Source organism: Aspergillus caelatus (assembly GCF_009193585.1).
Source record: "Aspergillus caelatus strain CBS 763.97 unplaced genomic scaffold BDV27scaffold_1, whole genome shotgun sequence".
NCBI lineage: Eukaryota > Fungi > Ascomycota > Eurotiomycetes > Eurotiales > Aspergillaceae > Aspergillus > Aspergillus caelatus.
This window is the reverse complement of record NW_022475264.1, coordinates 281,374-306,937: the sequence shown is the minus strand read 5'-3', so window position 1 is coordinate 306,937 and position 25,564 is coordinate 281,374. Positions and strand designations below refer to the sequence as shown.

The window sequence follows — 25,564 nt, the reverse complement described above, 5'->3', positions numbered from 1 at the left end:
CCCTGGGTATAACGGGTCGTCACGAGTGCATGAAACCCGAGAAGCTCCACCTCAACGCCGTCAGTAATGAAAGTGTGATTCCCTTTGTCTATGCAAGGCACTCACAGGCTTTTCAGTTGGAGGTTCAGCGGCTTCTTCCCTGTTGTTTGCAGTATAGGTAGGTAGAGATGGATTATTGTACCCATGTTGCACTATTCATCAAGACCATGTGCTAGCCCAGAGAAAACGTCATTAAAATAGATCGTGTAATTTATGGTCTTGGGAGGAACAGACATGCCCCTGATAAGCCATAACTCTGGCCGACGGAGTGCAGGCTTGCCCAGGCGTAAGTGAAGTGTTTTTGCCATACCATTAATAGCAACTTTGCATCTTGGCCTGGACTTTTTTTTCCGGTATTCCCCGTAAATCCCACCTGATTCCAGAATGGTGTAAGTTTTATTCTGTCGGCATTTAGAACATCTATATATATTCTCCAGTGTGTCAGAGGCTTGAACAATACACTTCTTACGAAACCATGCATAACAGAGTGAGCGGTGAACACCATATCTATTAGACTGGGGTTGTTCCCCGCAGCATGGTATTGAGAAACCACGGTTTCGCAGATGAAGGCCATTAAGCTCAGGCAGAGATAAGTAGTACCATGTTTCCACAGCGAAAGATGCTTGGGTAAATGATATAATATCTTTAGGGGGAAGGGCTCAAGTATCCTATCAAATACTTCAAGAGGTAGGTTTATCTCCCAGGTTTCTGTATGAGCACGAGGTAACTTCCAAGAGTCAGACGATAAAATAGAGGCAAGAACTCGAAATCCAGGTGAAGGATGCATTGCAAATGAGTTCACAATCAGCGGTATTGCTGGGGAGCGCTGCACACATGTACCAGATATCTCAACGAGCGTAACATGGCTTAAAGGGATAAGGATCACACTAGCATGGTGTCCCGCGCGTTGACTCTTATCCAAAAATGCTTTGGCCTTCAGGATAGCGTGGTCAACCGCATCAGTGGCATTGTAGAGAGTGACAAGAAATCCATGAAACCAGAATATGTCCTGCGAAGGAGCAGGCCAGCCTGGAGCAGAATAAAATTTAATTGGGGTTTCGCCGGTATCTGTGTCGAGTAATATCTCAAAGTCCCATGCGGCAATACGCAGAATCCCAATGGCAAGGGTGTTCAGCAGAGGTTCGCGTACCCAAGATACAACATCATCAAAATAGAACTTCCATAGGAAGGCAAAGTCCGTAAATGACCGGAACTGAAGCTCGTTTAAAGGTGTCAGTGTACTGATGTCTACATCCAGTGCTGCAGAGGACTGAGCTTTGTCATCCTGTGCGCTGTGCCCCTCGAGGAAATTCTCCATATTCTGAAGAACAGCCTCAACGGTAGTGAGTGAACAATTTTCGATTTCACACAGCTTTGCCTTTCTAACCAGGCGTAACAGGACATCATCTGCTCCGCTCCATTGGATAATCGTTAATATTCTCAAATCCTTATCGATGTTGTATACATAGTCAAGTTCGATATGAAGCGGGGTAGGAAATGGTACTGGCTCCCAGTTACTGATACTAGACTCTCCAATTATCTTTCTGATTGTTTACAAGGTAGCAGGTGCGTCTGGAGAGGTGATACGCCCCCGTGGGGGGTGAAGCGAACGGTACCATTTTCCTACGATCGGCGTTAATCTTGTAGCATAGGTACCGAATCAGCTTTTCTATGCTCACCATCAACATGCAGATTCCATAGACCCCTAGTAACCATTCTGCGAGATTGGTCCGAGCAGAACAGAAAGTTCAACGAATTTTGGTAGGTTTCTGAGAACTATCTTGGCCATGCAATGCGTAAGAGGCTTGCCGAAGTTTGGAAACTATTTATCCGCCCCCCGAGAGAAGCTGAGCCAGCAGCTATTGTGAATCTCTCAGAAATCATAAAAGTAATCAACATAGGCAGGAACAGATGTTAGGATTTACACGTGTACATGATCGCCAAGGCTTGACACCTCAAATATCACGCCCAATACTCCACATTATGGTATAAGGAACTCAGGTGTCAAACAAAAGTCACGTGCACATATATGCAGTATTAAGCCAGTAGCCACTGTCTTCCCTCAATCTTGCTGCATTCTTTTGCTTGGATAATAGGCGTGTATAAGTCCAAAGCCTTGCTTATCACGGCACAGACAAGAATTAAGAGGGTGCTCTATGGAAACACTGACGTTTACTCTATTCACTATTGACGAGGATGTGTATGGAGAAACGACATCATGTTGTATGATGTTATTCAAATGACAGGACACCAATCAGGTATAAATCGCAGGGAGGTAGTAGAATGTTCGACAAACCTTCAAAGGGGCTTGGGATTTCATGGAATTGAAATCCATCTATGGTGCAGTTGTAGCTCCTGAGCCTATTGGGATATCGCAAAGACATGATAGTATGTGATGGCCAGGAAGGCTCACGATCAAGAAATGGATTCACTGATAACTGAAATAGGAGTAGAATGTCTTCCCAACCCATCCACATACCTAGATCATGCCCGGCAATCTCCCCAGCAAGCTCAGAGTCCGTTATGCCACCTTCCCCACCAAATGCCAATTAAACCCCAGGGCTTCCTAGGGTTGAAATGCCTTTTGCCCTTGAATCGTGGATTATCAAACCTCGTAAGAACAACCGCGTGATCCAGGTCAAATTGATGGCGACACAAAGGGCAAGTGGTGCCGCAACAACGCATCCACGAGTCAATACATGGTTTGTGAAAGATATGGTTGCAAGGCAGGCGGCGGAATCTTGAGCTCAGTTTCATGTCTTCGAAACAGATTTCGCATGTTTCAGGAGGACAGAAGTATTATGTAGAAGGTTTAGTTTCGTTGTGGGCTTACAGCGAGCATCACGTACCTTTTTCTGAGTCATCGGAGTCCTTGGAACGGGTTAGCACCGCTTTATCCATCATATTAGTGGAGTGCGATGTCTTCGAATATTGTAGTTCTATGGCTTTGATAGCGTTGCAGTCGTTGTAGTTTTACTACATCGAAGGTCCTGAACTGAAGGTGAGATGTGTCATTTTATTCTTGATCTATTTAAACTTTTGCCCCATGATGGTAGAACAGCCGTAGACCCGCCTGGGCTGACGTACCCTCAGGTTGTAGCTTCTGCCCTCTGCCAAGCCTCCGGTAAATCATGACGAAGCTTAGGGGGCTCAATCTCCAGATAGGGCAACAAATGCGGGGAGATAGGATCGATTTGTCCAACCTTGTACCATAGCAACCTATTTCAGAACTGGGCTTCTGAACATTTCCTAGTTAGAGCGTTTCCTGCCAACTCAAGTCGCTCTATTTACCATTGACTGGGTTGTGTTCAGGCCTAGCCGGAAGCCGACGTAATTAGTTTTTGAAGCGGGGGCAGCGATCCAAGGTACGATTCGGCTATAGTATTACTAAAACGAGTAATGAGATATTTCCTGGAGCAGCTGCATAGAGCTTCGTTGGTGGAAGGTAAATCGACAGATGTGGAGCATCCGATCAAAGCCGTACTATGGAAAACTCTACGGCATAGCTCGCTCGATCCAGTCTGACTGTACCTTATCGGATCCATCCTCGTTCGAGAAGAGGGCTATCTGGGCATTCAAAGAAAGCACAATATGTACGTGGTTCATTGCATTTTATTTTAATACTGGTTGGAGTCTTGAACCTCGCCGAGGATAGTTTAGTTGTTATTCATATAGTCAGGACAGGATTAGAGGTGTTATTTGTTTTGATAGACACAATGGCTAGATTATATTACAATACATCATTAACCCACTGCCTTGTCTCGTGTACTAATCTTTGCGAAATAAAAGTGAGCGGATGGAACACGAAGCCAAATAAACAATAAGAAACATAGAAACAAGTTCAATATACGTATAGGACCCTGACATTTCCTGTGGTGCTCCGTTTGATAGTATTTGAAACTAAGCAGAATTCAAACCTCAAACGACCTGAGCAGGCGTGGCGGTGGGTTCTTGCATGTTGTTATCACCCGGCAGTCTGGCATCGCTGTGTACGGAAGCCCTTGGATCATGTTTCTCATTCTGTGGGGATGGGGCATTTTGACTCCGGCGGGACAACCAAAGTGCAAGTGTCTCCAGAAACAGAGCAAAAAAGGTAAAAATGCTGGTTTTAACAATTAGACAAGGGGCTTGTGTTCGAATGGACTTGCTCTATACATACAAGGTTAAAAAGATGAAGGCTTCGTTAGCCCACTTCACCGAGCATCTAACACCCGGCGGTGCATTGGCATGGCAGTTGTTCTGGTTGTAATCAACAGCAGCAAAGATGAACCCTGTGAGCCATCTAAGGTAATTCGTTATCCCTGTTGATAATGTTGAACATTGCAAAAGGCTGCTTACAGATATGAGAAGATCACATCAACGAAAAGGACAAAGTCCTTCACTGGTGTGCTCAGGAATGGGGACACAAAAGCGGGCAAGAACACCACCACGGAGACCACAGCCTATGTGACATGTAAGTAGGGCATGGTTCTTGACGTGTTGAAATCAAACTTACCACAATCTCTAGGTAAACAATTGTTAGCCCGCGAGGGCCTCTGTGGATGAAGTAGGATGTGATTCCAAGGACAATGACGGAACTTAGCCACTGGATTACTCGATTAGATAGGAGGAAAAACCGTAGTTGGCCCTCGGTGAGAAAAGGAATGATAGAGCCCATTGTACTCGATGCTTAAGATGCTAGTAGTAAAGTCGCGGCTTCTTGTGCGAGACTGCACGTTCTTCACTATCGCTGTCAAAGATCTGATTCTTATACCTCGCAACTTCACTCGTGACGTAATAAATAGAACATCTCCCCAATGTGCAGCCCATGGTTAAAGGAATGTAATAGTAATATGATGCATTGACATGGCTGCCAAAGTCAAAACTAAGGAATTACCGTTGAATGTGCCAATCGGCTGTGTTGACCAGGCACTGCACCGACAAATTTGCCTCAAGCGGAGACAACTGCTACTAACGAGCCGTTTGTCCGACTCATCCGAGTTCAATTTTCTATTTCCAACAGAGATATAGAGAAAGGGGCAAAGGGCGGGGGGGGGGGGGAAAGGAAAAAGCAGAAGGACGAAAGGCAAGGCCACTTGTCGAGTTCTTACCAATTAATATCAATTACACAGGGTTAATCAAAATGACTGGCGAGGAGACTTAGGTAAACAAGGATCAATGCCAGATAACATGATATTCGATCTACGGTTACATATCACAGATGAGTTCACATGACCATGTTCACTTCATACTCAAGCAGACTTACACAATGAATATTAAAGTTTATATCATATGAGCACCGATGCTTACATGGTAAACGTGCTCTAGGCATCTCCAGCGACTACTATCAAAATGAGACTTGGCAGAATATCCAGCAAACCAACAATCCACCTCATCCTCAGTAAGGCTTGCCATATCATGACTTCGGCCAAATAACGTGGCTTTGACATTCTATGTTGCCGGACAAAACAATTCATGATTTATCCCCAATCGGATGATGCCAACATGTGCCATGGCGTATGATATGCTCCATAAAGTTCTAGACCCACCTGGTCCACCTGCAATACTGGAACTCCCGCTGGGCTATATACTCTACACATTACTTCCCCACAACAAACCCTACGATCCACTACCGGGGGGTGTATAAATACTCCAGGTTAATCGAACCCCTCATCATGATTCGCTCACTTTAGTTTGTGCATTGTTGTTTTAGAGAGGGTATGCGATGGTTCCGCGGAGCTATCATCCTGTTCAAATTCCTCCTATACGAGGCTATGTTAGCTAATTGTTCACGGTCCATACAATCCGAAAGCCGGGCTTCTCGGGTTTGAAGCCATGAGTACTCATGAAACGTCGCGGGACACCCTTGTGGTTAAACGAAGCCAGTGCGTTCTTTAGTTGATATTGACGGGAGCTACTTCCATGGTTATATTCACTTAAATGTGTTTCAATCACTGCTTGACAGGAAGTTTACCAGATACACCTTGAACTCTTCACTTTTCACGATAGCTCTCTTAAAATGCCTAACAATGTATAGATGTTTTGTCTCTTAAGCCCTGAAAATTACTTAAGATTTTGACAGCAACTCCGTACAATGGGTCCTCAACGCTTGATCGGCATCGTTGGCAAAGACATGGGCGTAGCCTTTTCATTGGTCAATTACTTTAACCTGAAAGAGTATTTGTATTTTTCGTGATTTGCTTGGCTCGTCTTGTAATCCGCGAGCTCCGCAGGTTAATGTGGAATGGAACTGAACAGGAATGATAAAATATTTAGAATCATAATTTGGTATTCTAGTTTTGTACTTGTTACACGGCCATATCATAAATCATTGATGCCCGGTAAGATGCAAAAATAAGAAAGAACGCCAAGAAGAGAAAGGAAAAAACACCTGGGAACGAAATGACACACACGCTAAAAGGTCGACGATGTTATGGTAAGAGCATTTACTTGCGCTGACCGTAGGCCTTGGTGGCGTAATCACCCTTGTGGACGATCAGGTCCTCAGGGCGGTAGTCCTCACGGCCGGAGAAGTAGCTGTCCAAGATCTTCTTGGTGCCCTCGGCGTAGCGGACCTGAGCATCGATGGAAGTACCGGACATGTGAGGAACCATGGCGTTACCGCCGCCCCATGGGTGCTCGGCGTAGCGGAGAGGGTGATCCTTGGGAGCTGGCTGAGGGAACCAGACATCTCCACCATATCCACGGAGATGGCCAGACTTGAGGGCCTCGGCGACATCTTCCTTGACCACAATGGCACCACGGGCCGTGTTCACGAGCCAAGAGCCAGGCTTCATCTTAGCAATGAGCTCCTTGTTGAAGAGACCCTTGGTGCTTTCGTGGAGAGGGCAGTTAATAGTGACAATGTCACACTGGGAAACCATGTCGGCAAGGTCCTCAACACGGCGGCAGCCGATTTCCTTCTCAGCCTCAGGGCTCAGTCCCTGGTAGTCGTAGTAGAGGAGCTCTTTGCAGTCGAAGGGCTTCAAACGGCGAAGGACACGCTCGCCAATGCGGCCAACACCGACAGTTCCCACCACCTTGTCCTCAAGGTCGAATTCGTTCTTGGCAACAGCAGCAACATCCCACTCGCCATTGCGGATCTGGTCATGGGCGGGAACAAAGTTGCGAACGAGGGTCAGGATAGTCATCATAACATGCTCGGCCACGGACACGACGTTGGAGCCAGTAACCTCAGCGACGGTGATACCACCGTTGGTCTTGTTGGCGGCGTTCAGATCGACGTGATCGGAGCCAATACCGGCGGTGACGGCGATCTTTAAGTTCTTGGCCTTGGCGAGGCGCTCGGCAGTGAGATAACCGGGGTGGAAGCTGTGGTGGGTCCATTAGCTTAAGTCTCGGTCGGGAATGGGGCAAAGTCACGTACGGAGTGGTAATGATAACTTCGGCATCGACAAGCTCCTTCTCAAACGTGGAGTTGGGGCCTTCCTTGTCCGAGGTGGTCACCAGGGTGTGGCCCTGGTCTTCAAGCCACTTGCGGATGCCGAGCTCATTCTCAACGGTACCGAGAAGACGAGGTTGTTGCTTGGCGTGTTCCTTGCCCTAGAAGTAAAGGCAATGTTAGCGTGCTCGGAAGACAATTGACAGGAAGGAAGGCGTGGTGAATATGCGACGAACCTCATAGAGGACCATAAGAACCTTGGCCTGAGCGCTCGATGAGCTGGAGAAAGTGCGGGTGGCCCGGCTGAGAGGGCTAGCCTTCAAAGCCGGCGAGACCAAACGAGAAACAGAACGAGCAAAAGGCATTGTGAAGTGATGCTTTTGAATTGTGATGATTATTAGAGTGTTAATTGAATGACTGGATTATGGAGAAAAAGAATTCCTGGGATGTGTGAGGACTTCTATTATATTTAAAGGAAACGCTACGAGGGGAAGGGAGGGGAGGGAGGAGGGGGGTTTGGATAGACGGACATATCTCGGATATCATGAGATCAGACCGCACCCTAACTTCTGTATGCCCACTGGTCTAGACAAGCAAGCAGCTTTGGAGGAGTAACAAACTTCTTGCGGAGGCGGTTCATTCCAGCTTCCCCTCATGAGGGGAAACGTTTCGAATCGTCTTTGAACGTGTCTTTTAACTCCGCACCTGCATCGGTCTCCACTCCACATACCCCTTGAGAGGCGGTGTTTCGCCTGATCATAATATGGAATCACATCCTTAGACGAGTAATTATTCCCGTAGTAAAAACTGCTTATGTTTGATCGCTCCGAACCCTCCTAGAATTGATTATTGAATTGAACACATTGCAACACCACGTTCTTGTTGCGGCGGTTACGGCACATTGACGTTCTTTGGATCCAGGAAATCGCCAAGCGGATCCACGTTCGCGAGATTCGTGCCCCGATTTGGGAAATACTAACCAGCCAATGGCCACCTAAGTCCTCTAATTGGCCTCCAGGGAAAGGTTTCATAGTTAACGGTCGCATCAACTACTCCTGCTACATTGTCGATAGATTATGGTGTGGCTTGTCTTCTAGCAAATAATACCCAGCACACGCCGCCATTAACCTACGTACATCCACAGCGCCTACACCACCGAAGGAGAAAAGAAGGTCGATTGTTATAAATATTCCAATAAATCTAGAGCGCGAGAGAGAATCATCCACAGCTACACCTCGAATACGGATGTACAACGTCCACAATGTCAACTCACACTACCTTACCGTCTGCGACGCAAGAATGCCCTGCAACCAGCGTCCTGTGGCTAATCATGTCTCCCTTTGACATTTGTCACTGACTAGTACTATATTGTTTAGGCCTTAATAATAGTAATCCGACGCAAGAAGTCCTAGCCGCCGAGCGTTGTCCGAGCTATCGCCAGGAAAAATCACTCAAGTTGTGGAGTCCGACATAAGCATCCATTCCACTCGGCACAAGATGAATACATTAGTTACCGTGAGATTCAAGGAGTTCTCGGCGACATGATTTCTACAAGAGATGAGATTGTGAATTAATCCCATGGGGTAACAGTAACCAGCCCGATCAATGACCCACCGTGACCTGATCGACCGGCGCCAAACATAAGACGAGATGAGAGTGGATCCTTTTCTTCCCCCCAGCGGCACCTTTTTTGCCTTCTATTCCCGGGAATTTTTTCCCAGATTCTTGTGCACGCGGGGAAACCCCAATTCTACTCCAACGCGACACGGAGATACGGCACCTTTCTTCTGCAGAATGCGGGACGATAGAACTTTTCTCCACGCGGACGATGACAATCACAAGGTGTCATCTTCGGTAACATCGGCGTTGTCACGGTCGCAGGCCTCACGCGCTCCTCTGCTGCCAATTTCGAGGGTTTCGGTTACTTGTTCAATTGACTGCGACGTGGTCAATTGAAATCGGTCACTGCTGTCTCGAGGTATTATTCTCTGCGCTGCGGATAGTCGCGCATTCAGTGAGGACCCCGTGAGCGATCATTGAAGGCCATTATTCTCTAGGTGAAGTTGGAAGTCGTTAAGAAAGTCTTCCTGAGGTGCGCAATCTCTTGCACGATATTCTATCTACACTAGAGACATGCCGACGAAGCTATGGTCTGACCTATCGCCATAGGCGAAGAATGGTAACTCCCAACTCAGCGTATCCATTGGAAAAGATTCATGGGCCAAAGTGGTCCGAAACCCGATCGCGAACGGGAGGTATGCATCGATGTACATGAATCTACGTTGTCTGACCAGCTTTGCCAATACAACGGCAAAAAATGATTACCTTTCTGGGCGCAAGTCCTACTCATTGCTGAACAGCATGCTCCAGATAGTGCCATATGAAAACATGTTCACCCAGGACCGAATGCCGAAAAGGCGTTAGTAGCGCCATAGACATTAGCTGACACGGACAGCTTTTTCATCTTGATGGCTAGACGTAGCTCTTCTACTACCTCTATCGCCCGCGACCATCTACCCTGCCAAACGCCCGCGAGCCAGACGTCATGTTTTTCCAGGTTCCACGACCTTAAGCGGCAGCGACGGATCTTCGCCTAAAATCCTGGCATACAGGAGGTCTTATATAATTCCTCTGCCTCTATGGCCCGAAATACGTTCGTGTATAACTGCGTCGCTGAAGGAGATGTACGTCGGTCCGACCCCTATAAATCTGTGGAGGTGTTTATGGGCATTGTCCATTTACTCGAACTGTGTACCATTCACGCGCACCATTATTCCCCATGGACTGGCCACTACGTGATAATCCGCCCTCGGGGCTGTCAAAGCCTGGCAGAATCCCTATAGTACGTTTCGAGCGAGCATAAATCGCCACTAGCTGCAAGAAGGACTAGGCAGTGCTGAACGTTGATGAGCGTAGTTGCTAACTAGAAGGACACAAATATATACCGAATATGGCCTTAGCGGGTGGAAAATCGTAGAGTTGCAAATAGTCTTATCCCTCGCTAACCTATGTTTCAGGGCAATTATAATGTGCAAAATGATTGCAGCAGTCTATGTACGTTTTATTAACTGTGACTGTGCCATGCTAAGATGAACTAGCAAGTAACAACCAAGCACGGGCGCCTGGAGTGCGAACACCCAACGTGGCTTTATTTATGATTTAAAAAAAAAAAAAAGGCAAAAAGGATAAATTTGAAATTCACAAATAATATTACTACATATTACGATAAACTGCAGTAGATCTCGGGGAAACTTGGTTGTTTGACTGTTCACAATTCTTCCAAAGGATGGAAAATATATATTTGGAGAACGAGGTGATTGCAACTATGACACAGGCAACTATTGGGTACCAGACCGCAGTATGTACAAAGCCCACGAAAAGCTAGCCCTCCAGACATTCAATCAGCAATTACACACTCTCTATGAGGGAACCTTAATAAAGCTTTAGCGTTATCATCCAAAAAGAATGACTTCTGAGTCCATGAGACAACCTTGATCTTGGCAGCCTGAGGTGTTAGAGATGAACCATTACGGTTAGTGCAGATTCCACAACTAAACTAGCCTCCTACGGTTAGACTCATCCCTTCGGAATAACAATAACCCGTATTCTAGTTACTATTTTTGATTAATTAAATTATTAATCCATCCAGAGCACAAGATCATCGAAACGCGTCGCTGTAAACCAACGTCTAAACTAGAGACAAACAGCATTACTCCCTTCCCCTCATAACATTTTGAATTCTATATATACATCACACGCTCACTTTTGTCATAATCCATTACCAAAGTCAGTTCAATTCGTGGGTAGCAACCTCCAAGAGGTTGTCTTCACCCAGAGCATTCTGAGTATAACGCGCGTTGTACTTAAGGATCTTCTTGACCTTGTTGTAACTCTGCACGTTAAGAGGGAGAGGCTCGGTGCTGAGGTACCATGCAACCTCCTCAGTGCAAGGAGGGATATCGTTCGCCAAGAGCGCTAAGCGAATACTAAGCTTCCCGAGCTAATCGGAAATTTTGGGCTGTGGGTGGAGACATTTGGCAAAACAGGAGTCTTCTAGAGACTGATCGACAACCGAAACTCCTATATGGGTAGAAAATGGGATTCTTCTTCTCTGGCGCTTTCACCCTTCTTTTAGGAATGTTCGTATCGGTGTAGGATATCGCGCCTATCTGTGCGGTGTGTTGTATCCCAAGGACGCCCCCCAGCAGAGCGCCTTATGATGGTAGGTAGTATTCATCCGTAAGCCTCCCAGGATCCTTTGCGCATAGGATGGAGGTGAATATCTTGGGCTGGGCTTCTAGAATAACTGAGGGTTTCAATAGAGGTGCTTACTGTTCCTTAAATTATGATCCACAATGGGATTGCACAATACCTATAGATTCATTGGAGTGATGGACGCAGTCCCATGGTCTTGGACTCTTGGAAGTTGGAGTACATTGTCTGAAGAACGGGCCCACCTGAACATGCTCGGATATCGCCCGATCCGAAACTTGTATGATAATAATAAAGTTGATTTCTTTCCAGTAGAGAGTCCATGACACTTGTCTAGCTATGGCAGACTCTAGAGACTTTTCTTTTCTCTCTGTCTTTTTCTGCAGGACCAAGAATGTAGCTTGATTGAACGACAGTAGACCCGTAAGAGCAGGCCCCACGGAGTATCCATAGGAGATACAGACACTTAGTATTTATTTCTACGCCAATTGCAGTCTAAACTCACCCCATATCCACCAAAAGCAGACGCTCCACTGAAACTGTGACGGTCCAATTAGAGCAAAATCATCACTCGCACATTGTACCCTCATTGGGCTCCCGACGCTCATTCTACTCGTACTTGCGCCGCCAAATACTTATCACATCGAGAGGCAACGTGATGGAGATGACAGCTGTATGCAAATTCCAGGAAACACACTATATAGCTATGTCTTCGACAAGACTTCAGCTGGTGACGGCTGCAAGTAAGCGGTCAACTATCCGCAATGTATTCCGCCTTCTAGTTAATGTATTTCGTGGTCACCATTTGAATAGTCCACATATAAGTATGGGTCGTTGTTCTATATACAGTAATTTTGATAAATCAGGCTAGCGATAGTCGAAAGCAAGGATATCCCTGAAAGTCTGGTGTCATTATTCACCATGTCCTCTAATTGCGTATTAGGGGAATACACAAGGGTAGAGTTGATATCGGGTCGGGTCCAACGGATAACACCCTGTACCACTCTAGTTACAGAGACAATGTCCATACAGGTCAGTGCATAGGCCAAGGCTTTAGAATTTGCGAACTAGTGGACGGTGCTTAAGGGTTGGTGTAGTACACAATGGGTTACCTATTTTTGGGCCATTGATCAGATGGGCAATTACGGGTTTGAGCAAAGGATTCGAATTACACCCTTCTTGTCTATTGGAAAATGAGGACGTTGAGGAGGTCAATTGTACCAAGTTTGCATCATCAGAAGCATTTTGGTGAAAGGAGTCAGGTAGGACATTCCAAATCGTCATGTACTGGAAATCCACAAGTGGTTCAGTGCGATCATATAGTCGGCAAGGTGTTGTTGAACGGCGCCCCTAATGTTGGTTCACATCGCTGAATCTCAAAGACACGAGACCAAGCTGGATAACACAGGAGTATACCTAGACCACGTCTTGAGTCATACCAAGCAGCCTATTGCGAAATTGAGGCATACGTACACGTTTTCAAAAATTGCAGCAATACAGAAAGTAAATAGGTCCTCCATTTTCAATGTGCTTGCTCATACGTAAACGGTGAGGATCCGCCGGTTTTCTTGAATTCTTGTCCAGCAACATATCAAAGGTGGTAATGAGTCGTTTTGGCTGTTTGGTACCGGACAACTGTGAATCAATATCCAAGGTGATGCAAGAAATTGGGATGCAGATCATTGGAAGCCCAGTTTATACGTCATCGACATCTCCTAGTCGATGCAGAACATTCCAGCCCGAGACACGGCCCTCTATGTCAAGATCCTGGTGTCCTGTAATCGGAGGTGCTACCGGCTAAGACGGTCCGGCCGGAACTCCTGCCGTACACGTAGCGTAATCACGCAGAAAATACTATCCTTGAATGTTGGTCCTCCAGATCCAGGAGCACGAGGCGACTGAGGCATCATCAATTAGCAGGACGATACGTCATGGGAATAACTACTCCCCAAAGCAAGATGGATAATGGCTGATGATGAGTTGAAAGGGGGGAGCAGGCAGGGTCTGGACTCATGTTTGTCTGTGAAGCATTCCTATTCAGCCAAGAGGAACCGGCGAAATCAACTTTTCTATATTGCCCACGATGACCGAGCGCAGAAGTGGGGAATCGAATCCTCTATACGAAAATGGAAACCTCTCGATCACGAATAGACAATCCCGACCTAATACCAATCCCCGGATCGCGCGAGCCGGTTGGTTGATCTCGTTCTGTCTTTCTATTATTATTGTTTTCCAGCTTCCAAACGAGCACTCGTGGGGAAAAATGTTCCTCTGCCTGCGCCAACTACATCAATAAGTTTCCTATGATATTTGGAACTCAGACCCTCTTCACTCCCATGTGCCATGGAGAAACCTATACCTCCCCTGCCCTACGATTCCCACGCCAATCAATCGAACTATCCGGGAACGCAATCAACAAGGGCCAGCCTCGTTGGTCTATCAACAGGAAAGGCGATCCCGGATGAGGTGACTGCCTCATCTCCAGTACACAGCAATTCAAAAAGTTCAGACCCTTGTGGAAGATATAGGACTAGGTTTGGACCAACGAGTGTCTGAATCGAAAGTGCCAAGTTCAATGTCAGGTTCACAACAGAGCGGTAGTGATGAGCCACCTAGATCGAACATGATGAACGATGAAAAACGGAATAATCCCAGCTTCTCGAAAACTCTGACAGCAATTCATGTCTATTCCTACCTGGTGATTTTCTCATTCATAGGTACATTGGTGCGATTGGTCATTGAGAGCTTGGCCTTCTATCCAGGAGCGCCTGTGAACACAAGTGTGTTATGGACCAATGTGGGCGGCAGTTGTCTCATGGGTTTCTTGAGCGAAGACCGCGAACTATTCCGTGCAGCAGACCCGGAAATCAGTGATGAACTTTGGAATACGCAGCATGCGACGCGGAAGAAGACGATTCCGTTATACATCGGTCTAACGACGGGGCTTTGTGGCTGTCTGACTTCATTTTCGACGTTCGCACGGGATCTCTTCCTAGCCCTGGCCAATGATCTCCCTGTCCCCTTGGGTCCCTATCAAGACGTCTCTCTCTTCCAGCCGACCGCGGCAGACACTAAAGCCCCGAATGGTGGGTTCAGTTTCATGGCAATAATTGCGATCCTAATCACCGAGATCGGGCTCTCCTTGGCCGGATTGTCGTTGGGCGCACATATTGCTATTTTCACAGCACCTTGGACACCTACCGTCCCATTCTCTCGCTTGCGTAGAGTTTTGAACCCACTCGTGATGCTGTTTGCCGGCTCTTGTTGGGTTGCTTTAATAATCTTGGTAGCCTTGCTGCCCCACTCTCACGACGATATATCTCTTTGGGCCCCTGAGATCTGGCAAGGTCCATTTCTCTTCGCTTTAGTGTTTTCCCCAATTGGGTGCCTGCTACGCTTTTTTCTGTCCATGAAGTTGAATGGACGTATACCGCATTTTCCATTGGGAACATTCGTTGTCAATGTGGGAGGTACGATGTTATTTGGGATGGCATTTTCCTTACAGCACGCCACAATTAGCTCATCAAACCTTGGAGGGGGTAGTTATATCGGCTGTCAAATCCTGCAAGGTATCATGGATGGATTCTGTGGCTGCTTCACTACTGTGAGTACTTGGGTCTTGGAGTTGTCGGCCCTGAAACGAGGCCATGCGTATTTGTACGGCGGTCTCACGGTGATAGTTGCGCTAGGCGCTCTGACCATTGAGATTGGAAGTCTCCAGTGGACACAAGGCCTTACTACGCCAATTTGCTTTGCATGATAGAACAACATGACGAAGGATGGTATGTGTGCTACTTCTGGTGAACATATGCCTGAACGTGTCATAACTGGGTGGTACTTGTCCGTAGCAAATTGATTATAAACCTCTACGCACTACCCACCTATTCCACCCAACAGCACCTCTACTTAGTGACTATCATTTTAATGTTCATATATGATGTAACTAAGCGGAACATGAAGCCTGTAAGTAAACTGGCAATAGCGTTGAGTGAGGTTGGGTCGCCGGAGGTTAACCAACAGCGCGTGAGGAGTGGACTGAACAGATGAAACCGTGGATATCATTAGTGACATGTCGTCACTGTTCACTCAAGAAAATCAAAACGAGGTGATTAAAAGTTTACTCCATAGAACAGTTGGGGATCCGACACCAGCGACACCAGAATTCTATGAGACATAACAACTAAGGAAGATCAATCTCAAGATTCTCAATTATGCAGGAATCCTCCACACAGAAGAATGCATATCGGATCGGAGATGCACAAGATGCCAGTGAATGATCGAATCCTAGATAGCCAATGGATTCTGTGTCCTGAAATTTCAAGAAAACGTCCCGGGCAACCCATCAAGACTTACTCTTTAACATAAAGTGGGGATCTTTCGGCCGCGATGTATCACGAATTAGGGTTAGTTGACCTCGACCATTCAGATTCGATCGGACCGGGCGGCCCGTACTGCAGCCGACATATCAGGCTTTCTCCGGCAGCACTGGCGGTATTTTCGATGTTGCAGTTGCAAAAGCGGTGAGAAGCCTAGAGAGTCGATTGGCTGTTGTTGCTCTCTATAGTAATACCGTGATTTCCTCCACGTGATCAGATGAAGGAAGGATGGACCTTTAACGTCATGCAAGAATCGAGACATGCTGCATCATCCCCCGCCCAATATCAGGCACAATCTTCAAAATATGAAACGTCAACGTGTTGAAATAGCTTGCGACAAATGTCGAGGACTAAAAGCCAAGGTAACTTCAATCTATACTCCCGAAACCCGCCGCCGTGAGTCGTGTCTAACGAAGGAGGAAGTGCGATGGAAGACAACCAATATGCGGGAGATGTGAAGGGTACGGTTTTCAGTGTAACTGGTCAATGCGAAGACGGACAGCAGCTCAAGAAAAGAGGGACGATGGGGCCGATCAACTCCTGGAGAATAGCCCAGCCGCAGCCGTTGAGCAACTGGCGAACTTAGCATCTTATCACCAAATGATGGAGTCATATGAAATGCTCATCGATGAGATCCGTACTAAGCTTGATGCGAGCGATCGACTAGCTCTTGACTTGAATCTCAGCAACATTCGACGGCAGAAGCCCAGAGACTTGGCACATGGACAGCTTCCAAGACATGGGTCCGAGGGACATCAACAGCCCAAGCCCTCCAGTGCAACGCCGCCTTCATATGTAGGGAAGGTGAGTGAAATTCACTTCATACGGGCGGTACATCGCTGTATCCAGGGCCCTGAACTGTCTGAGCTCGCAGGAGAACCTGGTTATGGTTCTCCCGGCTTGTCAGACCACCTCGTCTCGTTGAATCGCCCACTTCTCCTGCCACCAAAGGAGGAGGCTTACCAGCTTTTGAATGTTTATCTTTCCACCATCCATATCGCCTACCCATTTCTATCAAGGAAACAGTTACTTGAGGAACTAGAATCCCTCTGGAACAAAGACTGCGACAATGTGGAGTATCAGCCCTGGCGCGCCCTGTTTAGTAAGGACTTGACTTCTCCCCGCGACCGATCTGATGAAGTCTCTCATTGACTTATACTAAGGCTTTATATTTGCCATCGGATCATATTATACATCCTTCCCTCATAGGAAAGAAAGTCCTTCTAGCCAACATTTCCGATATTTTCAGCAGGGTCTTTATTTTTCGTATGGCATTGATTCTAACTGCTCTCTAATCAGCATTTGGGTACTGCTTGTGCAATGCTTCTTCCTACTTGCCATATGCCAGACAGACCGGTATGTGTACCTTTTATTATATGCATCTTGCGCAGGCTAAGTGGTGTGGAAGTTGCTGGAACACCCTCGGGCTTGCGATTCGCATGGGCCAGAGCATTGGCCTCCACGTAGAAGCTAGTTCTACCGGTAGCACCAGGAAACATTAACAGAAAGCCGTAGCCAGCAACGGCGGACTTGGTACTCTATGTACGTTCTGGACCGACTCTTAGCTCTTCAATTAGGGCGGCCCATGGCTATCCACGAGGAAGACTCCCATGTCGAATTGCCTTCGTTGCAGGACCAGTCAGCATTCGCAATGGATGCTAATGAGCACACCTTGGATGACATCCACGTATCATCCATGATGGCGTACTTTCGCGCGGTAGTCTGTTTCTCCTCCATTGTGAGCCAGGTGATCCGCGAGCTCTATCGACCTAGCCAGATTGACTTGAGACCGGATCAAATGTTGCATAGTGCTTCCAGTCTCGATCAGCAGCTGGCACAATGGAAGGAAGGCCTTCCGCGTCACTTACGGTTTGACCGTGGGCATACCTTTGAAAGATCTATTTCGTTTAAACGACAGGTTAGATGCATCTTCCATATGCTTTTCATTTCAATTTATTGGTTGACTCACTAAAAGCCGAGGAGCCCATAGCGCAACATGCTCGCTGTGAAGTTTCACCACCTTCGAGCTCTCATCTATCGTCCCTTTTTGTGCCTACCTTTGCTCCAGGCTCATAATGAATCATATATGGACCTTCTTATGCAGCACAAACACGAGATCTCGCATGCAGAGTGGGCCTGCATCTCGGCGGCTCAGGAGACCGCTAAACTCCTGCATTATGTTGTAGATGAGCAAAGCCTCGTGCACGATTTCCCGTGGTGGCAAATGATATCCTGTCTCATTTGTGCCAGCTCCATCTTGTTTGTCGCGGAAGCATTCTACCGGGACCATGACCTTCTAGAAGGAAGGACATCGGCCTCATGTGTGCGTGATGACGCTGAAATCTGCCTTCAAGTGTTCAAAGCTCTAAGTGCCAACTCTGATGCCGCCAAAAAAGCGGCAGACATGCTGGAACACTTGTCGCATTTACGCTTCTCGGCAGTCGGTGAGTGCAATTAATTGACTCGCAAAAGCTACAACGTTTAACAATTTCTTTCTATTAGGAAGAGAAGCTCGTAGTGACGTGGACCCATGCCCTCCACCGACAGCAATACCTGCAACTCAATTTCTCGGTGGTTCAGTAGCATCAACAGACGTTCCATCCATATCAGTCTCCGATATACCAGCCCCGCTTGTTCCAGGCTGCTGGCCAAGTGAGATTTCAAATTCTATGGAATGGTCCATTCAGTTTCTAGACCCTACGACATTCTCCCGAGGCGATAGTCATTTCAACGCTCCTCACCTATAGATTATTTCAACGTGAATGCGTAATCGCAGAGGCTATACTCCGTCCCGCCAAGGCGATTTCTATGTATCGGCCGACATGCGCTATACAGCATGGTACATTTCCCTTGTGATAGATCTGACACTACGATATGATTGAGTCTTGTCAATGCTGTGTCTGTAATCTGCCGTGGAGAAGAAATGGAACGAACTTAAACTTTGCACGAAAGCTACAAACGATTATTCTCAATTGATTGCACCGGGGCCGTCGCATTATTTAGACATCGAGCGGTAGACATTGTATGTTTGACCGTACAATGCGAAGCTAGGACAAGCACATAGAAGTAGACCATATTTTTTAGGAGTGAGTAGAGAATCTTTTTTTGACCCACAACCTCACTCCCCCGACCGACGCATGGCGTCGTCTATGCGATACATCGCCAGCAGATGGGCTGGGTGGTCTGGGTGGTAAAACACAGATAGTTCTTGGGCGGCGGTATTCATAGAATGTACGACGGCAAAGAGGGCAGCTCGCATCTTCCGTGTAGAGCCAACAATCGATACAGGGTAAATGGAAGATATGTTTACACGGTAGAATACGATACGCGGACTCCGGGCCCAACTGCTCCAAGCAGAGCTCACATTCTTTGGGTAGTGCGCCTATACTTTGGTCAGATATGTCTTCGTGAAAGCCTTTGTGGCAGGTTATCTCAACATACATGGCTGGCTGACTGTCCAGTCTTTAGATCCAAAGTAGCATGGCATGGGTGCCAATGCGAGCTCTTGTGTTGTCAACCCACCTCTTTCTGTCTTCGACGGCATATACACATAGTATTGCGCCATGGAGCTTTGACTGGGTCATAGGCTTCATTGAGTATACTATCGGATATGACAATGGGAGATAATTATCCCAGTGTGGCTTACTCAATGGGCTTAAGTATCGCTTTCCCTGTCTGGGTGGATCCGATGGATAAAACGGCAGGGGGTCCCAAGATGATGTATCGATGTACCGGGGTAGCGCCGGTCATGCAGACAGCATGCGTATTGATACGTTTGCCACCATATCCTTTCTTGTTCCCTTGTTCTTATGATTATGTTTTCCCCTCAACCGCTTTTAAATGGTTGATATACTTAGGAAAGAGGTCAGTCGAGGTCCATTAAAAGCGTGGTTACAACAGATGGACGAATTTGGGTATCTTTCATTATAAATCCCAAACGACCCGGAAGGGAACTTGGTGGATACTCTTCCATTTGATTCGGCCGGAAGAAACGGGTCACACGGAACAGGCTTTGACTGGCACGCATAAACACAAGCTGTGGTTTTCACAAAACGCCAAGTCGTCTCCCAGCCATGGAACCTAGTGGCTCTTGCTATGACGTTTCAGTATGCGAAGAGATTATCCTCGAGGCTTGTTCAGCGGTAGAGAATGCTCTGTTCCACATGGCTGACAAAACTTGAATTAAATAGTTGGTATTATAGAACGATATACAAATACTCTTTAGTGCTGTTATCTTCAAAGCTGGAGGAGATTTCTATGTAACTGTCCAAGTCAAGTTTCCTCCACTCTTCGACCGGATTATGGAAGGAATACTGGGCGTGTAGTGTTATATTGGATTTTATCCTGCGCAAGGGTTGGTAACACCGGCCTTCCGAAACATACCTTAGGATGGGACTTGTCTTTTTCCGTGAAGCTCCCCAAACCTTTGTGCGAATGTAAGCGTTGCAGGTTGGATAATCGGAGTGATATATCCATGGTTCCTAAATCGGCGAATACAGCCGAGTAGCAGCTGCAATATCAGTGGCCTTCTAATAGGCTTAGTTATACTGCTCCCGTGTGCCCATAATATGTAGAGCGCGTGCCAAAAGGTTACAGAAGAGCCCTATATGACTCTTATTACTCTTAACTCACTTGTACTCTCAGTGAATATAGTTTTAGCCTTCAATTGACATAGAAGATAGCTGTCACTATTAGATAGATACCTACTATGAGTACGGGATACCATTTGTCATATAGATCCCGTAAATAACCAGAGAGGTTCGTTATCCACCGGTTATATCAGTAATCGTTCCTGTGCATCATAACATCAAGGGTTCGTTTCCAGCCTATAATACGTCGTATTCTGTCAATGACAGTGAAAGCCAATAACGTGCTCTAATAATGTACTCGTCCACCCGCTGGGCCTTGTATCATGCATCCTTAGTCCCCTGAGCCATGGATGTTGAACCAACGTTTCCTCTATATTGCTTATCGGGGGAATAGACAAGAGCTGTGGAGAGAGCATCCCTAGGGCCTATAAGATATAGAGTCAGACGACATGTTGTATTTTCTACATTGATGAACATGCAAGATTAATAACTGCAGGAGGTAACTTTTTGAAAATTTAACTTTGACACCATGATGTTCTATGGGAAGGGAATATCGATGTCGTGGTATCTTGATTGTTATGAGTGCCACTATAGTATGCGTGGTGCCGGTCTAGACCGGGATTGGTAACAGTATACTAGACTTACTTTTTACTAAACCAGCTCTTTCAACTAAAATATATATACAGTAAACTGTCACTAAGAATATAAATATTTATATCTAATCCTAACAAACTACATAGGAATACGCATTCATATTTAACGTAGCCCAGTCCAGGAGGGAAGCCGCGGGCTAATTTTTTGTTCGGGTGCGGGTCGAACCATGGAAACCAGAGCTGACAAAACAACTCTTATCCCGGACGTCACCGAGGTCATTTTCTCCATTGTTCTAACCACGTTTACCTTGATATTAATAACGGCCAACGACTATGAGTGATGTTACTCATTCTACGCAGGTTAGCCTGGGTCGAAATTCTCACATTCCTGCTGTACGTATTGTTTGCGGAGAACTTAGCGCCACCACTAACGCGTTGCACAGTGTACCGAATGTCGAGCTCGAAAAGCGAAGGTTAAACTTCTCTTAGCGTGGTTGCCGCTCGAGTGTTTGCTGTGTCATTTCACTGACGCATTGTAGTGCACCAAGACTCGGCCGTCGTGTGCACACTGTAGAACTCTTAACAAGCCCTGTGTGTATCCGGAGAAAGTGGCAAGATCGCCTTTGACTCGACAGTATGTGCTCACGTGATCACGTATGAAACATTTCTTACTGACTTGATCAATGAGACACCTCACCGCAGTCGAAAACAGATTGGAGGTGCTTGAAGCGGCACTGGGGAAGCTGTTTCCTGGTGGTTCCACGGAGACTATAATTCGATCGTTGCTGATTGACTCGCCGGATTGCCATGCTTCTCAACCGGTCAGCACAGAAACCGTCCCACTTTCCCACACACCTGCCGACTTGGCAAGTCAAAGTGATCCATCTCTGGTTTCCCAGCAGGGAGGTTTGTTTCCAAAAAAGCCTTATGTTGGCGACGGCTCTGAGAGAATAAGCAGATATGATAACCGACCATTCAACAAATGACCTGACTGACGTTGAGATGAACGAATGTCAAGGCTCCCCGGATGTCCATCTTTTGGTACCACACCCGAGTGATTTCCAGCCATCGATGACAGATATAGATGAGATTAGATTGGTTCGAGCGTATTTCGAGCAGTATCATACCATCTTCCCCTTCATTCATGAAGAAACATTCATGAAACAATATGAGATAAGAAATCTTGCCCCGCAAGACTGCGAATGGGTAATTCTCTGTGATATGCTATTGGCAGTGGGATCATGGTGCCTCCAAGCCAATGAGGGTATGAACAGCGGTCACAGATTCGCTCAGCGAGCAACGAAGAGGTTAGGCCAGTTCGCTATACTTAGTCAAATTTCCATTAGTCTGGTTCAGGCCCTACTTCTGATGAGTCACTATTACGAAAAATATGGTCAGCCGAGAGATAGCTGGACATATCTCGGTCTTGCAACTCGGATGTCGATCAGCCTAGGGCTACACAAGGAGTCAACGTATTCTCGGCATGATATTTCCCCCTTGACTAAAGAGATTTGGCGAAGAGTTTGGTGGAGCGTGTATTGCTTTGATAGTTGCACATCGAAGATCCATGGTCTGCCCCTCCTGCTACCAGAGGACAAACTGGTTACCGTCAGGCCGGTGTCAAATGTAGCCGATGAGGTAGGCACCCTATCAAATAAAAACACCAGTATTGCTGTTACTAATCTTTAATGAAGGACCTGACAGAGCTAAGTCAGTCCCATTCGAATGAGCGGGACGATTGGACAATATATACCGGACTGATTTTGCAGTCCAGCTATCACCGAATGGCAAACAGTATTAACCACCAGATACTCTCTACAGATCATGTAACTGTGTTTGATCTGAAGACATACGAGCAAATGATTAATGACTGGCATAATAACGTCACACTCTGCATGCAACATACCATGGTGGATCAGCTGCCTGACTGGGCTCGGTATGCACGCGATCGGCAAATGCTCTGTGATCGGAGCCTCCGACTCCTCATTCATCGCCCGGCGCTTCTTAACTGGTTAAGAAGGAAGCGGATCTCTCATGGACAGGCCATCCTCGGGGAGGAACCAGGCGAGCGACAATGCCGTGCTAGTGGTCTCAATCTGGCTCGGGGTACCATAAAACTCACTTCGCGCCTGGTCCAAGACCATCAGTATTCTAACGTTGCTCTCTCCTTTATCCTGTTTGTGCTATACCCCCCATGATCCTGCCTCTTGACCGTATATTGGCTGACGCTATCTCGGTCATCAGCTATGCCCTCGTGCACGCCGTCCTCGTTCCTATTATCCATCTGAAGGCTGATCCGTCCGTTCCCGAGTCTATAACATGGCTTCAAGACATCGAGGAGGCCAAGCAAACACTGTCCCACCTTTCAATTCAGCATGACGCCTTGGCAACTCATTTTCTAGTCATCCTCAATCAGATCGCCTCATCGTCTTTTACGGCCACCGATGAGAGCCAGAACATAATGCCCAATCCGCTGCAGCCCCATGATCTGCAGCCTACGGTGACGGGCATATTCAGCAACAGTGAGCTCAGACTATTAGAGCCTAACATCGCGAGACCTAATTCCTCATTGGCCTTTTCGGAGTGGGTAAATGGCTTACCATAGGCTATATGCATGCAATCCAACACTTTCATGGTAGGCACACCATTTGTTCGAGAGGTCTCGGTTCAATGATCAAGCCTGCATGTTAATAGGCCTCACGTCTTATAATACTGAGCCTTCCTCTCGCTTTCTATAAAATCGTAATGAATGATTTGCTTTGTTGTATACCACCGTCACCCAGTGGAACATGAACTTAATTTCACATTTGCTAGCCAAATATAATAGTCTTCCATCCAAATTCTGTCTACACGTTTGATCCCGCATTCTGGTATGAATCGCTCAACTCCTCGATTGTGTGGGACTGCATGAACTGCTTGAACGTTATTGGTCGCACGGTAGGGTACTTGACATTATCCAATTCCGGTTTGAGATAGGTCTGTCCGTTGATACAGTAGTACTGGTAAAATCTTTTTTCAAGGAAATTGGATCGTCAGCATTGAAGCCTCGAACGACGGTCAATAAATAGAAACTTACAGGGCTATGTATGCGTAAACATCCGAAGGATTCTTGTCATAGATTGAGTGCATCTTTTGATACAGATCATCTTTGGACCCGAGTTGCACCAACCGAGGTCTCTTGCCGTAGACTTCAGCAAACTCATCAGCGACCTGTTGGATGTTCTTCCTGTCTCCAAGAACTGCCCTAAATTAGTACCCCCAAAACACGGACTACCAATGTCTATAGCCTCAAGCTGAACTCACAGTGCTGCAGGCCGACTGCATTCTGGTCCGTCGCAACAGCCGCCACAAACTCTGCGGCGGTGCCATAAGTCGTTGACTCCCAAACCTCATCGCCTTCGCCCCAGTACGAGAAGGTCATTTGCATGGGATCAAAGACGCCGAAGTACCCACTCCAGAAGGTCTCCATGAACGCACCGATCAGGACATGGACCCCTTGGACAGTGGTCTTGGTGTCCAGATGAGCCTTGACGAGCTTCATCGGATCCTTGGCCGGGTGCTGGCCAAGCTCCAGCTTCGTGAAGTCTAGGCAGTAGTCACTAGCCAGATAACGAGTTACCCCCTCCTCCTCGCACGCGTCCACCAGCACTTTCTGACCGTCGGTCATGAACTGATTGTCCCCTAGGTAGCAGCAGATGACAACCTGGCACCCACGCACGAATGCTCGAGCATCCGCCAAGTTCATGGAGTCACCTTGAATCGTGGTGATTCGGTTGGACTCCCGAAGATGGCCGGGTAGCTTGGAGACATTGCGGCAAAAACCCCGGATGCGGACTTCTGGGTGGTTCTGGAGGAGATCCTTGACAACAAGACGTGCAAACTTGCCTGTAATGCCCGCGACGCCGACGGTAAAAGCCATATTGTTTCGGACAAGATGTTCCAGGACGTAAAGAAATATTGTGTCCCGTGACTTCAGAATACAAAGGATTCAACAAAGGTCAGCTTGCTTCTGTCTGCCAGCGAGGTCATAGCTTAAATAAGGTAGCTTGTGGCAAAATGAATTCGAGGCCGTGAATCATTAAAAAGAGACCGTCGTCAGCAGGGGACTCATTGATCTGCTTCCAACCAATGAAATCTTCGGTTGACTGTGGTCCGGGCTTGGTCGCATGGGGAATTAGTTAGCATTTCCACCGTCACACTGGCGTTGCTCCCGTCTAAATCCGAAACTCAAAGTGATTTAGGACTTGTGTCGGTCATGCCTTCATCTGGTTTGGTTCATTTTAACTGCATTAATGGATTTATGTAAAAACCTGCCTGCTTAATGTACGCCATCAAGCGCCTTAATGGAGTTAATTTCTTCGAATGGGCCAGCTT

The 25,564-nt window shown here is 46.9% G+C and overlaps 9 protein-coding genes across 9 annotated transcripts; 3 read left to right on the top strand and 6 right to left on the bottom strand.

Annotated features, from left to right (window-relative positions):
* Window positions 1–191: 191 nt before the first annotated feature.
* On the bottom strand, window positions 192–1,755 carry BDV27DRAFT_140109 (uncharacterized protein; the record flags this gene model as incomplete). Its single annotated transcript, XM_032069594.1, has 4 exons — window positions 192–617; window positions 719–1,562; window positions 1,596–1,662; window positions 1,719–1,755. The coding sequence occupies 4 exons, from the start codon at window positions 1,753–1,755 to the stop codon at window positions 192–194; spliced, it is 1,374 nt and encodes a 457-aa protein (XP_031933958.1).
* Window positions 1,756–2,280: 525 nt separating this feature from the next.
* On the bottom strand, window positions 2,281–3,040 carry BDV27DRAFT_119135 (RING finger protein). The gene is made up of 2 exons (XM_032064790.1): window positions 2,889–3,040; window positions 2,281–2,840 (listed from the first exon to the last, which is right to left on the bottom strand). The coding sequence occupies exons 1-2, from the start codon at window positions 2,941–2,943 to the stop codon at window positions 2,551–2,553; spliced, it is 345 nt and encodes a 114-aa protein (XP_031933957.1). The 5' UTR covers window positions 2,944–3,040; the 3' UTR covers window positions 2,281–2,550.
* Window positions 3,041–3,878: 838 nt separating this feature from the next.
* BDV27DRAFT_119133 (MARVEL domain-containing protein) lies at window positions 3,879–4,844 on the bottom strand. The gene is made up of 4 exons (XM_032064789.1): window positions 4,535–4,844; window positions 4,378–4,481; window positions 4,199–4,321; window positions 3,879–4,141 (listed from the first exon to the last, which is right to left on the bottom strand). The coding sequence occupies exons 1-4, from the start codon at window positions 4,694–4,696 to the stop codon at window positions 3,958–3,960; spliced, it is 573 nt and encodes a 190-aa protein (XP_031933956.1). The 5' UTR covers window positions 4,697–4,844; the 3' UTR covers window positions 3,879–3,957.
* Window positions 4,845–6,279: 1,435 nt separating this feature from the next.
* On the bottom strand, window positions 6,280–7,928 carry BDV27DRAFT_119132 (formate dehydrogenase). Its single transcript, XM_032064788.1, has 3 exons — window positions 7,657–7,928; window positions 7,406–7,581; window positions 6,280–7,350 (listed from the first exon to the last, which is right to left on the bottom strand). Exons 1-3 carry the CDS (start codon window positions 7,783–7,785, stop codon window positions 6,465–6,467), a joined length of 1,191 nt encoding a protein of 396 aa, XP_031933955.1. The 5' UTR covers window positions 7,786–7,928; the 3' UTR covers window positions 6,280–6,464.
* Window positions 7,929–13,975: 6,047 nt separating this feature from the next.
* On the top strand, window positions 13,976–15,392 carry BDV27DRAFT_165022 (FluC/FEX family fluoride channel; the record flags this gene model as incomplete). Its single annotated transcript, XM_032073813.1, has 2 exons — window positions 13,976–14,135; window positions 14,215–15,392. 2 exons carry the CDS (start codon window positions 13,976–13,978, stop codon window positions 15,390–15,392), a joined length of 1,338 nt encoding a protein of 445 aa, XP_031933954.1.
* Window positions 15,393–16,313: 921 nt separating this feature from the next.
* On the top strand, window positions 16,314–18,755 carry BDV27DRAFT_140105 (Zn(II)2Cys6 transcription factor; the record flags this gene model as incomplete). The annotated part of the gene is made up of 7 exons (XM_032069593.1): window positions 16,314–16,370; window positions 16,432–17,110; window positions 17,172–17,364; window positions 17,417–17,471; window positions 17,501–17,926; window positions 17,999–18,452; window positions 18,589–18,755. 7 exons carry the CDS (start codon window positions 16,314–16,316, stop codon window positions 18,753–18,755), a joined length of 2,031 nt encoding a protein of 676 aa, XP_031933953.1.
* Window positions 18,756–19,034: 279 nt separating this feature from the next.
* On the bottom strand, window positions 19,035–19,521 carry BDV27DRAFT_119128 (uncharacterized protein). The gene is made up of 2 exons (XM_032064787.1): window positions 19,450–19,521; window positions 19,035–19,390 (listed from the first exon to the last, which is right to left on the bottom strand). Exons 1-2 carry the CDS (start codon window positions 19,493–19,495, stop codon window positions 19,089–19,091), a joined length of 348 nt encoding a protein of 115 aa, XP_031933952.1. The 5' UTR covers window positions 19,496–19,521; the 3' UTR covers window positions 19,035–19,088.
* A 2,002-nt stretch (window positions 19,522–21,523) lies between these two features.
* BDV27DRAFT_140104 (transcription factor domain-containing protein) lies at window positions 21,524–23,795 on the top strand (the record flags this gene model as incomplete). The annotated part of the gene is made up of 7 exons (XM_032069592.1): window positions 21,524–21,583; window positions 21,634–21,663; window positions 21,730–21,824; window positions 21,879–22,096; window positions 22,209–22,828; window positions 22,885–23,366; window positions 23,435–23,795. 7 exons carry the CDS (start codon window positions 21,524–21,526, stop codon window positions 23,793–23,795), a joined length of 1,866 nt encoding a protein of 621 aa, XP_031933951.1.
* Window positions 23,796–24,036: 241 nt separating this feature from the next.
* On the bottom strand, window positions 24,037–25,109 carry BDV27DRAFT_140103 (NmrA-like family protein; the record flags this gene model as incomplete). The annotated part of the gene is made up of 3 exons (XM_032069591.1): window positions 24,037–24,199; window positions 24,267–24,429; window positions 24,494–25,109. 3 exons carry the CDS (start codon window positions 25,107–25,109, stop codon window positions 24,037–24,039), a joined length of 942 nt encoding a protein of 313 aa, XP_031933950.1.
* Window positions 25,110–25,564: the final 455 nt, after the last annotated feature.